Source organism: Onychomys torridus, chromosome 3 (genome assembly GCF_903995425.1).
Source record: "Onychomys torridus chromosome 3, mOncTor1.1, whole genome shotgun sequence".
Taxonomy (NCBI): Eukaryota; Metazoa; Chordata; class Mammalia; order Rodentia; family Cricetidae; genus Onychomys; species Onychomys torridus.
The window spans coordinates 108,688,480-108,704,174 of record NC_050445.1 but is presented as its reverse complement, the minus strand read 5'-3'; the positions used below and the strand labels follow the sequence as shown (position 1 = coordinate 108,704,174).

The following is a 15,695-nucleotide window of genomic DNA, read 5'->3' as shown; positions in this document are numbered from 1 at the left end:
GTGGGTGCTGGGAACTGAACTAGGTCCTCCTCTGAAAGAGCAGCCAGTGCTCTTAACTGCTGAGCCATCTCTCCAGGCCCCAGGGTTCCCTTTTCACCACCCCTTCCCAACTATTTCCATACTTTCCTTTGGGTCTTCTTGTCTCTGATCTCACTCTGAAGTCTAGCCTCTGTAAATGCAGCTAGACCCTGTCAGGCTCAGCCCTTCCTCCTGAAGCACCCCCTATTGAGACCTTATTCTTTGGGGGTTGGGGTGGAACCCAGGGCCTCAGGCATGTTGGCCTCTGTCATTTTGCTGTGCCTTGGCCTCATGATCTCCCTTTAAAGCCTCATCTTTCCCTGCTTTGCGTTGTTGTTCCTTTTTGCTGTCTGGGTGGCCTTTGCCCATGTCAGGCGGGTGCTATTCCCCAGCTACACCAGCCCTCACTGCCACCTTTGAAGGCAGCCAAAGAGCATATTTCAGAATCTAGATGGGCCTTTTGTCCTGCAGCTATGACCCATCTTTGCAGTAACGCAGCATCCTGGAGGTGAAAGGGGGCAGATTCCTCTCCCAAACCATATCACAGGTAGCCCACAAGGGTCGACCTGAGGTCAGAGGTCAGGTAATGATAAGGAAAGGTATATAGGGTGTGAGCAAACCAAAGATGGATTACAGAGCAAAGGACCAGAGTGAAGACAGTAGCTCTGGATGACTGAGGTTGTACCCAGAGGCAGAGATGGGGAGGTTCCTCTGGTAGGACCACTCATCAGGAACCACTAAACTTCAGCACTTCAACAAGGGGTAGGGGCTAGGGAGTGGAGGGGAGCTACATCCTGGCACTAGGAGTTACAGTGAGCCAAGATGGAGTTTCCTTCCAGAAGACCTCACTATCAGTGGTGTGGATATAGGCCAGGGGTGGCTTGGAGATGGTGGGTGGCAGCTAGATGGGGAGGTGCCATGGTCACCACCTAGGACAGACCAGGTATAAGAGAGGAAGCAGGCTGGGGAGGGATCGCATCGCTGATGATGAAGATTCTGAAGTGGGAAAGGATGGATGCTAGGGGATGAGCTTGTTCTGTCCAGGGAGTGCCCTCTATCAATGCCAGGTCATTTGTAGAGGCGGGGATAGCACTGGGTAGAATAATAACTGGTTTCAGATTGAAAGAGGGTAAGTCAGTTACATGTTCCAGGTAAGAGAGCAGGGATTCTAAGCCTGGCAGATACAAAGGAGGCTCTGAAATCCCCAAGTAGAAGAGGATATGGAGTTTGGGAGCCAGGATGCCATGTGGAGAGCCCAGTGATGCTGATACCAGTGCTGTCTGCTCGGCTTCTGCAGGTGGCACGGCGCTGCTGGTCTGGAAACCCCAAGGCCTATGAGATCATCTGCCAGACAATGAAGGAGAACAGTGGCCTGGTGGTGACACTTCCCCACGAGGTGGTAGATGAACGCATGCTACAGCAGGCCCTGCGGCCCTGAGAAGAGCCAGGGTCCACCTGACCTCCTCCTTCCCACTGCCTGCCCCCCTCAGATCACCCCCCCCCCCCCCCCGCGCACTGCACCCGTACATAGCTCTCCTAATGTCCCACAAGGTGAGCCACAGAGGCCGACAAGGAGGAAGCTTTGACCAATGGATTGTGATGACTGTAGGACACATCCTGTTTATGGGCAGGTCCTTAAGACTGCAGTAGAGTGGGTCCCAGCTTAGATGGCCAAGCTGGCATCAGCCTCCCAGGATTCTGTGACCTTCTCAAAGTGATGTTCAGTTTCCTGTCCACCACTATCCCCACACTGCTTTCCTAGCTATCCTCCCATTCCTTGTCTGTGCCACCACTTCCAGTTCCTCAGAGAACCGGGGATGGGTACACAAAGTGCCCACACCAGGTCCCTGATGCTGAGGAGTACGGGGAGGAGAGAGACAGGAAATAAAGAATAAAGGAGAGGCGAGTACATGGCATAAACTGGGCTAGCAGGAGTGGATAGCACACTGTCTGAGGCAAAACGGCCGGGTGCTGGGACACGTGGAGAGAAGACACTTTGCAGGTCAGCTGTGTGAACCTGAAAAACAGAACCAACCACTTCCTGAAGTCCCTGGGTGTCTGTTTGGGAACTGGAATCCTGCAGGAGTTGCATTGGCCTAAAGCTGGGATCTTGCACCCTTCCCAGATCAACCACCAGATCTACACCAGACTTGCCTCTGGAGCAGGGGCCCTGGCAAAGAGAATTGGGTAGCTGTGCTTCCTTGGGCCTTCCTCTAAAGTTGCTACTAATTTATAGTACCTCCTACCTCCCAACCCCCAGCTTCAGGGCCCCCCTCCCACCACGCTGTTGCCCTGTGCCCTCTCTTCAATCTTCCCCAGACCAGCTCTCCTTCTGTGGGTGTACCATAGTCTTGTTCCCTATGCTGAGCCAGGGCTAAAGGGAAAACCTAAAGGTGGATGAGAGAAAAGGAAGAGAAAGAAAGACCCCTGAGACCACTGGCCTGGCTCCAGAGAAGTTGTGCTGCTGTGGAAATATCTGCTATGTTTGGCTCATACTGACATAGGACCAGACAAGAGGAACCCTTTGTCTTCCCTAGAGTGCCACAGGAAAGACATGAGGGTCCTCCAGCAAACCCCTATCCAGGATAGACCATGATGCCCTGCTGTGGGAGCAGGACTGAGAGATTTGGGTGTGGATAGTCCTAATTCACTGTTATGAGCAACCAATGGTCTTATTTAGAATTAAGGAGACTTATTTAGACTTAAGGAGACACCGAGCCTTAGGAAAATGTAATTGTCTGATACAAACACAAAAGGATGTTTTATTATGATATTACCATAATCGAATATGCAAGGCAATTAACATACAAAGAGAAGAGTGGGTTTTTTTGTTTTTTGTTTTTTGTTTTTTGTTTTTTTTTTTTGGCTGACAGTTCTGGAGGTCCACACCAAAGATCAAGAAGTTACATTGCTTTGGGCTTCTGGCCACAGTGCCAAATGGCAACGGCAGGGGGCACATGGCAGAACAAAATGCTTACACTATGAGTCAGGAAGCAAAGAAGGGAAGTTTGGACCCAAGCCCTACAATCCCTCAAGAGCCTGTTCCCAATAACCTAAAGACCTCCCACTAGCTCTGCCGCTCAAGTTCCACCTCTTCCTAACACCCCCTCTGAATAAGACAGCCATGGCCAAGGTCAACACTTGCTTTCTGGTCTCTTGGTCTGTGTTTCTTGCATAAAATAAAAATTTTCCTAAATCAAAAAGTAAGTGTGGAGCCAGACATCCTTCAGTGAGGGGCCCGAGCCTCTCAGCCTCAGTTTCCAAATATGCCCTGCACAGCCATGATGCCTGGATCCCTGTTGAGAGGTACCCTTGGTTTTCCTTTATTCTCTATGTAGTATCACAGCAGGGAATCAGGCAGGCTGGCCCCCTCCACACCCATACCGTGTGTGCTGTTGTCATGTGGAGCCCCAGCCCTTCCCTGTAGAGGAACTTTCCTGCACTGTGAAGGGTACAGCAGGCAACAGTCACCACAAGCGGCCAGCCCTTGTCTTCTGATAGAATGGATACCTCACGTGGCATATCCAGCATTCGGACGCAGTTAATGTGACCAGGAAACTGAACTGTAAATTTTGACATTTTAATTCATTGAAAGTAAATTTAGTTCTAGTTCACATAAGAGTAACTGAAACATAATGAGATTATAATTATAGGCTGGGGCTATTCTGTTTTGTTTTTTTTTCCCCTAAAAGCCAGGAACATGTTTATTTATAAAAATGCAATCCTTATAAGACATTGGGGGAGGCTCAGTGGTAGAACATATACTTAGTGTACACACACACACACACACACACACACACACACACACACTAGTATATATACACACACTAAAATAAAGTAAAATTTAGCTGAACAGAGAAATACATATGATAGCAATCAAAAACAACAAGCCACCATCTTGTGATGAGATACTGAAATGTGCCTACCAACACAGTAGTATGGAAGATAGTCAGGGCTCAGCGGTGTGCAGTGGGCCCTGTTCTGGCTGGCCTCCTCTGTTGCCTGTGAGGCCAGCTTTGCTCAGATTCCTCACCAGGTTCCCTGCCTCCATTCTCGGCCTAATTGTACTCCTGGGGAGATCCTTGCAAAGTGCAACAACAGCGTATCATACCTCTGCCTGAAAACCACGGTAGCTTCTCTGACCCTTTCTGGGGCCAGGACTTTGAGCACCCCAACCTGGAAGGGCTAGCAGAAAGTGTTCCTCAGAGACAGTCCAGCAGAAGGTAGAAGAAAACCAGGTCTGGAGGGTTAGAGAAACCAGAGGAGAGTGAGCAGTGCAGGATCGGCAAGATGCGTCCTTGCAAACCCAGGAGGCTGAATCCACCCCATAACAGATGTCTTGAAAGCTACTGAGACACTCTTGAAACAGCAGAGAACATAGAATAGCGTCCACATGCTAGCCACTGCTTTCCAATACATCTTCTTTTTTCTGTATTAAACACAACAAAGTTTAGCATCCCAACCACTTTCCAGGCTGCAACACAGTGATCTGAAGCATTCCATGATGCAATGCAGCAGTCTCCACCACCCAGGTCTAAGAGCTTGTCATCACCCCAAGCTGACACTGTCCCCTCCCTGCTATGTATTGTGTACTCCAGAGGCCTCACAGATGGAGACTCACATAGTGTGTGCCCTTCTGTGACTGGCTCACTCACCCAGTGTCCTGTCCTAGGGTCCATCCACGTGGCAGTATGTAGCAGAATGCCCTTCCATGCCGAGTAAGACCGCACTGCAGAGTGGACCACATTTGCTTAGCCATTCAGCCGCTAAAGGATTTATGGGCTGCTGCGAACGTTGCTGTGGACACAGGTGTGCTTGTGTCTACCTGAGACCCTGCTTTCAGCTCTTTTGCACCTAGAACCCTAACCACGGGATCACATGATAATTCTATGGTTTTTTTGTTTGTTTGTTTTTGTTTTTGTTTTTTGTTTTTTGTTTTTTTGTTTTGTTTTGTTTTGTTTTGTTTTTGGTTTTGGTTGTTGTTGTTTGGTTTTTCGAGACAGGGTTTCTCTGTGTAGCTTTGTGCCTTTCCTGGAACTCGCTTTGGAGACCAGGCTGGCCTCAAACTCACAGAGATCCGCCTGCCTCTGCCTCCTGAGTGCTGGGATCAAAGGTGTGCACCACCACTGCCCAGTGATAATTCTACGTTTTTAAGGAACTATCAAAACATTTTCCATAGTAGAAAAATAATTTCTAATTTAGAATTTAATTTCTAAACTACTTGCTTGTGATCTAAAATAATCAACTAAGGCCAGTGAGATAGATCAGTGCTTAAAAGCACCTTCTACCAAGCCTGATGACCTGAGTTCAACCCCCAGAACCTACATGATGGAAAGATTCAACTGACTGCCGTGTCCTCTGACCCTCATATACCATAGCGCATGCGCGCGCGCACACACACACACACACACACACACACACACACACACACACACACCTAATTAACAATAAACTCAATAGTGCCAAAGGGAACCTAGGGTATACTCAAAGCCCTTTTCCCCACCTCACCACAGAAGTGGCAGCAAGGATCTTTCTGGAAATTTTTTTTTCAGAGTATGTATGCATATTCACAGATATGCAATGTTCTTTCCATACAAACAAATGGAATCTTCCTATTTCTGTGTTGACTTTTAAATATTTTTTAACTGAAACATACATAAGTCATTGCTGTCACGTTTATTGTTAGTAGTTTTTGTATATTAGAAGTGCTGTTTAATCATCACCTCTAATGCAAAACTTTTTGCTCCGCAGAGAAGTCATCACTATTATAAGCTAGTCCTAATACCCCATCTCCCTGTAGCCACCAGTGGCCACTAATCTACTGTCTGACAGACTTAGCTCTTCCGGACATTTCATATACACGACATTATCATCAGACATCTTTCATAAAATTTTCATAGATTTGGGCATGATAAATTTGCAATATTTTATGTTATAGTTCAAAAATATTCCACTGTATGAACACATATTCATCTGGTGATGAAAAATTGGGTTGTTTCCCCTGGGGAGTTGTGATAACTAAGGCTACTATGAATATTCATGTGGTTTATGTGTAGACACATTTCCATCCCTCTTGGAGTACAAGGGGAGGGGCATAGTCTTGCATATTAAGGGATAGGCTGGTGGGAAATGGGGTAAAAGGTGTGGGTGCAAAGGGGCAGGTTGGCAAGGTTTTAATAGCATTTTCACTTTCAGAAGATTAAATCCTGCTCTGCAGAAAACAGGCGGGGGTAGGAGTGGGGGTGGGTGAAGGGAGGTTGAGGACTGACCCCCTTAGTTATTTGGGAATGTAGGAGTGAAATGGGTTTGAATTTGGGTGGTGATGACAGAAATGGAGGAACTCCAGATAAATCCGTATGGCAGAAGCGGGGCAGCAGAGTCCAGGGAACAACTACCAATGTAGTGAGCTCACACTGTCAAGGCAACAAGGGAATGCCCTTGGTGGCACAGGCAGGGATCCTTTCAGGACCTGCTGCGGAGCAAGCAAGGGTTGTGGTTCAGTAGTACCAGGTAGATGTGCACTTCAGCGAGGTCATAGAGAAGATGTCAAGCAAAGTGGAGAGGTTCAAGGCCTGACTGCAAGTTCTAGGCCATGTGGCCCCAGATAAACTGGACATCTGTTTCCTCACACCTGGCAATCACAGACTGCATTAGCTCATATTTACAAAGCACAGAAAGCACGAGGAACGCTGACGAGGTGCGACTAGCTTCCATTCCTTTGCGCTACCCAGGGGCAAAAGGGGGGGCTGAAGACCCTCTTCTCCCAATCTGGGGACTCACACCAAAGTACACAGAAGTTGGAGGCCCCGCCCCTGCCCCACCCCCGGAGCCCTCGTGACTACAGTCCCGGCAGCCCTCGCGCGCCACGCCCACGGCTCTTGCGCACGCGCAGCTGGAGATGCGACTCTGGGCCGTCCTCAGCGCCGAGCTTTGACAGAGACTCCCTAAGGGGTGGTGGGGCGGACTCTTGGTGTCGCGCGCATGCTTGGCAGGGCCGGGCGGCTCTTCTCCTGAAGCTGAGGCTCGGACGCCTCAGCTGGGCCTAAGATGGACCTCCCGGCCGTGCTCGCCGCCCCGGTCGCGCGCGGAGACCAACATGGCGGTGGCCCAAGCCGACTTCGCCGCGGCGCGGGGCCATCCCTCGGTGCGGACCCCGGGCGCCGCCGCCTGCTGCTGCTCCGGGGCCCGGAAGATGGCGGGCCCGGGCCGCGTCAGGAGGAGGCCCCGGGGCCGAGCCCGCCGCCTTCCGAGGACGGCGGCGGCGACTCTTTCGTGGTACTGCTGGAAGTGCCGCGCGCAGCCGACGCCCACGGACAGGAGGAGGCCGAACCCGGCCCCTGCGCTAGCCCCCCGGAGCAGGTCCCGGCCGCCGCCCCCGGCGCGGCTCTGGCGGGCACCGTCACCATCCACAACCAGGACCTCCTGGTGCGCTTCGATCGCGGCGTCTTCACGCTGGCCGCTGCGCCCGCGCCAGCTGCCCCGAGCCTGCATCCCGCGACTACCCCAGGCCCGGAGCCCTCGAGCGCCTGCGTGTCCCGCCGCGGGCCGGCGGCCGCCAGCGCTGCCTCTCCAGCCTACCGCTGTCCGGAGCCGCAGTGCGCGCTGAGCTTCGCCAAGAAGCACCAGTTGAAGGTGCACCTGCTGACGCACGGCAGCCTCCAGGGCCGCCGGCCCTTCAAGTGCCCGCTGGATGGCTGCGGCTGGGCCTTCACCACCTCCTACAAGCTCAAACGACACCTGCAGTCGCACGACAAGCTGCGGCCCTTTGGCTGCCCGGTGGGCGGCTGCGGCAAGAAGTTCACCACGGTGTACAACCTCAAGGCGCACATGAAGGGCCACGAGCAGGAGAGCCTGTTCAAGTGCGAGGTGTGCGCCGAGCGCTTCCCGACACACGCCAAGCTCAACTCGCACCAGCGCAGCCACTTCGAGCCCGAGCGCCCCTACAAGTGTGATTTCCCCGGTGAGCGGGAGCTGCGGGGGCGGGCGGGACCCCACGGTGTCTGGATCAGGGGTCAAGCTCTGTGTTGTTGTTTGGGCAGGGTTTACCGGGGATGCCCTAATCTAAGTGAGAAGCGTGCAAAAAACACTCCCCGTGTTTGCGTTCACGTTCCGTTCAGGTAGTTAAATGTGAAACCTTGGGTTCCTACAGCCGAGTGGCATGTATAGTCACAGCTGCCCCTGGGGGAGGCCACAAGCCTTTGTTAAGATGCTGCCTGTGAAGGTGACCACTTCTTCTCAGAGTTGAGTCGGGACTTCATTTTTCTCAATCTACTCGAGTATATGACATGAGTCAGAGATCCAAGACTAAAAGGCCAAATATGCCACCTTAAATTACTGAGGGAATTACACAGTGCTTCTCTGGACCTTCTCCATCCTCTATGGAAGCCCCACGGATTAGCGGACACAGAGCCCCCCAGGGATACCTCATGCTTTAAATAAGACCTCTGACCTTCCCCGTACTATACAGGGTGATGCTCCTTCACCAGAATGAGCCTCTGCCCTCACCATCAGGTGTGTGGCACATCTGTTTTTGTGTCTTTCATACTTTAGTTTTGTCAGACGTCTTAGTTTCTGGGGTCATGTCTATTCTCTTCTGTACTGTTAGCCAGCACCTAGCATGCACATTAAAATGTATACACATTCTGTTCTCTTAATAACTTGCATTATAGAGTATGCTCATATGTAGGGTTAGGAACAGATTCTAGTATTGTATTCTTATATGCCCACAGACTATCTGATACAGTCTGATTGAGCACCTTCTGCAATCATTTCCTGATGTGAGAATGGGGGCTGCAGGCCTCACCCTGGTAAAGGTAGCATCATTCTGTGTGTGTTGTACTGTGTGAAGGACAGGGATTTACTTCAAAGCATCAGGTGCCCCTGAGGGGCATGTGTTGGCTCATCAGTTGGGCTTCCATAGCAGCTGGGAGAGGGACTGGGGGAGCACCATTAAGTGTCCAGTCAAGTAGGGATTCTTGTGACAACATGGGCCAGAAAGTGGCGGTGGGAATGGTGGAGGGCTTCGGGTAAAAGATCACAGAGGGAGGGAGGAAGAGCATGGCTATTGATTGGGGGTGATGAAGGCTGTTGCTAAGGCAGAGAATGCTAATGTTCAGATCGAAGCTAACTAAGGAAGAGGGCTCTGGACGGGGCAGAGGTCCCCTTTATTCAGGGCTGTGCAGTGCTTCAGTCTAGTGATAGCATTTTAGGGGCTCTGAGGAGGAGCTGCAACAGAGATAGCTCCTAAGCATTTTCAGCTTTTTGTTTTCCACCGTTTGAGCACCAGACATTTTTGGCAAAGAAGTGTTGATGTAGGAATTGCTGAGGTGTAGGTTGCTTGGGCTGATGGGGTGGGGTGAGGCTATGAGGATGGAAGTGAAGTTGACAAGAACCTGAGGAAATGGGTAAAAGAAAAAGAAACCAGAAGATAAATGTGGGGCTGCCAGGTGCAGAGGCTGGAGGAAATTGAAAAGTGTGGGGGATGCAGTATCCTCCAGTGGGATAGAAAATCTTAGCTAGCGGGATGGTGGCAGCCCTGCAAAGCTGTAGGAGACTAACTCTTGATCGTTAGTGTTTTTTGTCCTGCTGATTTCTTGGGTTTCACTCAGACAGCATTGCCAACTATGTTTGTGGAAGACACGTCCAGTTTATGCAGAATTGGCTACAGAACTGGCTGGCCAAGGCTATGTTTGGAGGACATTCTCTTAATCACTTGTGTCATCTCCACATAACACTGCAGCAGGTGGCCTGTGTATACTACCCCTACTGTAGCTTCTAGAAAGCTAAGTATTGGTGGACAGGGCTTTGCAGAAGTGGTTTCCGAGTCATGTCTTTCCTTGTCTGCTCATTGTGAATGTGCCCCAGGCTGTAGACAGTGTGAGCTGTGCTATGTGCTTTGTCATCCTGTGATCTAAGTTTCTGCTTCCTTCATTCAGGCTGTGAGAAGACATTCATCACAGTGAGTGCCCTGTTTTCCCATAACCGAGCCCACTTCAGGGAACAAGAGCTCTTTTCCTGTTCCTTTCCTGGATGCAATAAACAATATGACAAAGCCTGCCGACTGAAAATTCACCTGCGGAGTCATACAGGTACGAGCTGGAGGGTGCACCACAGCTGGAGGGTGCACCACAGTGTGGACCCATACTTTGTGGTAGCTGTTGTGTTCATAGTCATGCTGTGTCATTTTTTTCTTTTACAAGGTGAAAGACCATTTATTTGTGACTCAGACAGTTGTGGCTGGACCTTCACTAGTATGTCCAAACTTCTAAGGCACAAAAGGTAAACCTTACATTTTGTTATTCATGTTCTGAAAGCACATGAAGTGTGTGTCACAGACACTTTGAGTTATGTACAGATTTCAAGCTATTTAAAATGGAGCTCACTGTCAATGTTTTAGAAAATCAGAAAACTGTTAGAAAAGCACTAAGAATCTCTCACTTGACAACAGTTGTTCCCTGTTAGGTTCGGTTTGGTTTACTTAGCATACTGTCAATACAATTACATTTGTTTCCTGTTAGATGTTGTAGAAATACTTTTCTTCATGTTATTACAAACTTTGGGTAGTGATAATGACAACTTGGAGTCTGTGTACCTGTAATGATTAATATGTTGTCTCATTCCATCTTGGTCACAGCTGCAATATTGGTATGTTACACATACTAAGGGGGTGGATGACCTGTGTCTGTTTGTGTAACTGGGGACTGAGGTGCTCAGAAGGAAAACAATACTTAGAAAAAGACAGTCTTTATAAATTGATTTAAGCTGGGCGGTGGTGACACCTTTAATCCCAGCACTGGGGAGGCAGAGGCAGGTGGATCTTTGTGAGTTGGAGGCCAGCCTGGGCTACAGAGCGAGGTCCATAAAAGGTGCAAAGCTACACAGAGAAACTCTGTCTCTAAATAAATAAATAGATAGATAGATAGATAGATAGATGAATGGATGGATGAATAAATAAATGAATGAATGGATGGATGGATGAATAAATAAATTAATGGATAGATAGATAGATAGATAGATAGATAGATAGATAGATAGATAGACAGACTGACTGACTTAAGAGGATTCTTTCCCACTGCTGCCAAGCTCTGTGTGTCTGTGTATGTGTCTGTGTCTGTCTCTCTGTCTGTCTTCTGGCCATCTGTGGCTTGGAAAGCTCATTGACTGTAGATACTTCTAAACAATTTAGATTGCTTCATTTACTCCTTTGGGACTCATCCTTTCCTAGATTGTTTGTAGCACCAATTGTTTTGTGTCTGGCTCCGGGGCCACCTTAATTATCAAGGTAGAATTTCTGACTATGGGGCAGCTAAACAAACCCTTTATGGACATTCTGAAATGCATTGATTATTCTGATGGAGAGAGCATGTGTCTAAAGCCTCACACTTGTGAGTCTGTGAGTAGTAATTGCTCCTTCACTTTTGTTTCAGGAAACATGACGATGACCGGAGGTTCACCTGCCCTGTGGAAGGCTGTGGCAAGTCATTCACTAGAGCAGAGCATCTGAAGGGCCACAGTATCACCCACCTGGGAACAAAGCCATTCGAGTGCCCTGTGGAAGGTAGCATTTAAAAGGGTGCTTTGGCTGTAGACAAAGTGCCACACCAACACTCATGTTGAGCTATAAGTTTGATTTGCAGAAGCACTAAGATAATTGCCAGTTACAGCATTGTATTTATTGGGTTAGCTGAAAGTATGTGCACACTGTCTAAGGAGTGTATTGGAAGAAGTACAGGTTTGCCTTCTGCCCTGCCGCTTAATCTGAGGCTCTAGTTCCACTACCTGTTTTACCTGATGATTATGAGGAATGGATGAAATGGGGAGAAGAAAGCTGCTTTATATGTGGTCTGGCACATAGCTTGGGTTCACTAAATGACAAATAACTAGTCTTATTGCACCTGGACCAAAATAAAGTCTGTCTGATTTTTTTATAAGGGTATTCATGAGACTTTGTCTTAGTTAGGGTTTCTATTGCTGTGATATAACACCGTGACCAAAAGCAACTTGGAGTGTATTTCAGCTTATACTTCTGTGTTACAGTCCATCATCAAAGAAAGTCAGGGCAGGAACTCAAAGAAAAGACCTGGAGGCAGAAGCTGATGCAGAGGCTATGGAGGAGTTCTGGTTACTGGCTTGCTTCCATGGCTTGCTCAGCTGGCTTTCTTATAGTAACCCAGGACCTTAGGCCCAGGAGTAATACCACCCACAGTGAGTTTGGCCCTGCCACATCAATCAAGAAAATGCCTCTTAGATATGCCTACACACCAGTCTTACAGAGACATTTTTCTCAATTGAAGTTCCCTCTTTCAAAAAGACTCTAGCTTGTGTCAAGTTAACATAAAACTAGCCAGCACAGGCTTTTTTTTTATGTTGAAAGTGTAATTTATTTGCCAAAAATTTGTATGGCCCATTCAAGACAACCCTGCTGTTTACTAAGGAAGGAGTAGTCCAGGGTGAGTCAGAAGGGCCCTAAATGGATGCCCTGACCTAAATCTGTGAACTTTAGTTATCTTAGCTGGAGAAGGATGATAAAGGCCACTTAAAGCCAACACCAGTTCTTACAACATACTGAATGTAATACAAATGGTATGATCAAATTCTCCCACTTATCACCCTATCAGCTGTGAGTATGGACAGGTAAATAGGAACATACAAGCTGCTGTGAGATGTCCAAACTTCATCCATACTGCCCTTGGGGGAGTGTGAATGTCCTGGTCAGCTTGAGGAAGAGCTAGCCAGACATTAAAGGATGGCTGTTGGAAGCAGAAAGACCAGCAGGAAGAATCCACAGGGCAAGAGCAGTTCACTTGGAGCCAAAGCCCAGTCTGGTCTTTGGAGAGGGACTACAGTCATCCTGGGCTGGGGGCTGGCAGCATAAAGGAAGAGAATCTCATCAACAGCAAAGACAGAAGTCAGAGCATGCTGTAATGATTTAGACCTGGATGAGCAAGGGATAGTAGTTGAGATCAGTGTCTCAGCTGAGATTTGGATGGGAGAAGAGTTTGGTCATATGGTACATAAAATGATAAAGTGTATCTTCAGCTTGGCCTAAGGTACTCAGAAAGCAGACTGTGTGTCTGCTGATGACTTAAAGAACAGGCTGGACTACAAAGGAAGCAGGTGGCATTGCAGGTCCTTGCTTAGACCCTGCAAGTGGATGGAATTCTCAAGCAATTGAAAGTGTGAATTCTGGATTCAAGTCCTGAGTCTGCCACTTGAATGGCTCGGAGAAGTCCTGGAATGAGCAGTTTAAGCTCTGTGTCTCTTTTTCTTATTCATAAAGTAAATAAACCCTCATAGGGTTCTTGTAAAGATTCAACTAATTAAAACTTTTAAAGCTTGCTAAAAGCATTGATACTTGTCAGTTCTGATGATTGTAGTGATTGCTATTAGGTGGAGTTTTGTTTTCTATTTTTTAAGCCCAGGTGGAGAGCCACATATGGTGGTAGAACTGGAAAGGCTGACCTGGAGGGAGCTCTAAAAGGCAGGGTGCTGAGCCAGAAGGATGTCTGTGCAGGGCCAGCTCAGACTACAGAGGCCCACTAGTGTCATTTGATGTGGGCGGGCAAATTTTGGTAGAGTAACTCAGGCAGAGATGCTGAGCAGGAGGCAGGGGACTGCTTATTTTCACAGCTCTTCTGGAGGTGATAGGGGAAGAAGAAAGGGCAGAAGTTCACTGTTAGAGAGAGCATTTGTTTTTAAAGTCTCAAGAAGCTTTGAGCCAGTAAGATAATGAGAGAAGAATGGCAGCGTTTGGTCAAGGCCTCTACACAAGGCAGTGGAGCCTGCTTGGTACAGAGTCCAGAACCCCTTCTTACTGGACTGAGTGAAGCCAGGCCCTGTGTTGACTTAGAGACATTTGCTCAGTTTCTGGGCTGCACAGAGATGAAATGGGTGGGGTTATCTATGGTCATGTGTTGACATAGTTCCAACCCTTAGAACTGTAGGATTGCCTTTTTTTTAATAGCTTAATAGAGGTGATTAGTATATATTTTTGCAACTGAACTTTGACTTAACTCAGAGCTGTGGATAGAAGAAACAGAGAGTGAACTTGATCAGGTCACATGTCATAGACTAACTCATGGTCTTCGTATTACTTTATAATTTTCCCTTTATCCCTTGTGTTCATCCTTAGTTATTTGTTATATGTCACTTGTCAGTGGCCAGTGCTTGGGAACATAGTGTTATGCTTTGTGTTCATCAGGGTTCTCTAAAGGAAGAGAACTGCCAGAATGTGTGTGTGTGTGTGTGTGTGTGTGTGTGTGTGTGTGTGTATTATAAGGGGGCTTATTAGAGTGCCTTACAGGCTGTAGCCAGCTAGCCTCAACAGTGGTTTTCTCCCAGAGGAAAGTTCAAGAATCTGTTTGTTTAGTCCACAAGGCTAGATGACTCAGCTAGTCATCAGTATACATTGGAATCTCAAAGAAGACTGTAATGCCAGTGAAGGGATCCCTTGGCAGTAGGATAGATAAGCTTTCCAGCAAGAGTGAGGGCAAGCAGGCAAAAAACAAAAGCTTTCATCTTCCATGTCCTTTTAAATAGGACCAGAGGTGTGGCCCACACACCAGAAGGTGTGGCCCAGATTTAGGGTGAGTCTTCTGACCTTAAATCAAGAAATATCCCTCACAAATATTTAGTTAATTCCAGATGTAGTCAAGTTGACAACCAAAGTTAGCCATCACAGATTCACTCCTTGTCAACTTAATATACCATCATATTTCCTTATGTCATTAAGCTATGTTTCATTTCCAAATGAAACCAATAGCCAGATCATAATTACTACTAACATGATGTAACTATCCCACTAAAACTGCAAACACATTATATATCTTAGAATAAGTGGCAATAAGTAGGAAAGTACATTCCTTTAGTATCTTGTAACTTACATATGATAACCACTGGCACCTCAATTGGTGTTATATAACATGATAAAGAAATCTAGGAAAGAAAACGCAAATATCTTTACAATACATTCTTAACAAAATGTGACAGAAACACATGTCAATTATCATCCTCAGTTTTGCAACTGGTCATGTGGCCTTAGTTGATAGTTACAGCTACCTTCCTCTACTACCTATTTTGTATTTCTTCCACCCTCAACAAGCACCTCATTATGTCTTGTTTTTGTTGTTGTTTTATTGTTTTTGGTTTTTTTTATTCGTAAGTGACCCATATCTTTATTCTTGAAAGATCTGAGCCCTTGGTCATCCTGCATGGATTGGATTGTAATTTCCCATTGACTTAATTTCTGTCTTAGTTAGGGGTTACTATTGCTGTGATGAAACACCATGCCCAATAGCAACTTGGGAGTGAAAGCATTTATTTGGCTTACGTATCCTGAATATGTTACATAGTCTGTTGAAGAAAGACAAGGAAAGACCTCAAGTTGGGCAGGAACCTGGAGGTAGGAGCTGATGAAGAGGCCATAGAGTTCTGCTTACTGGCTTGCTCCTCACTGCTTGTTAGCCTGCTTTCATATGCACCCAGGACCACCAACTCAGAGTGATACCACCCACAGTGGTCTGGGCCCTCCCCCATCAGTCACTAATCAAGAAAATGCTTGACAGGCTTACCTATAGCCTGATCTTAGGGAGGTATTTTCTCATATGATTCCCTCCTCTCAGATTATTCCAGCTTGTATCATGTTGACATAAAACTAGTTGGCACATGATTCTTAATTA

The 15,695-nt window shown here is 47.6% G+C and overlaps 2 protein-coding genes across 4 annotated transcripts in view; both read left to right on the top strand.

The window, feature by feature from the left end:
• The window catches only part of Uroc1 (urocanate hydratase 1), a 32,223-nt gene extending 30,734 nt beyond the window's left edge, over positions 1-1,489 (top strand). The window contains exon 20 of one of the 2 annotated variants that reach the window (XM_036182666.1): positions 1,316-1,489. In XM_036182666.1, coding sequence (XP_036038559.1) covers positions 1,316-1,456 — 141 coding nt within the window. In that variant the 3' untranslated portion in view covers positions 1,457-1,489. The remainder of the gene's footprint in view (positions 1-1,315) is intronic. The other variant, XM_036182665.1, reaches the window with a different exon arrangement.
• A 5,392-nt stretch (positions 1,490-6,881) lies between these two features.
• Zxdc (ZXD family zinc finger C) overlaps positions 6,882-15,695 on the top strand; it is a 31,621-nt gene continuing 22,807 nt past the window's right edge. For both annotated transcript variants that reach the window (XM_036180845.1, XM_036180846.1), the window contains exons 1-4: positions 6,882-7,978; positions 9,954-10,106; positions 10,218-10,296; positions 11,445-11,575. In XM_036180845.1, coding sequence (XP_036036738.1) covers positions 7,066-7,978; positions 9,954-10,106; positions 10,218-10,296; positions 11,445-11,575 — 1,276 coding nt within the window. In that variant the 5' untranslated portion in view covers positions 6,882-7,065. The remainder of the gene's footprint in view (positions 7,979-9,953; positions 10,107-10,217; positions 10,297-11,444; positions 11,576-15,695) is intronic.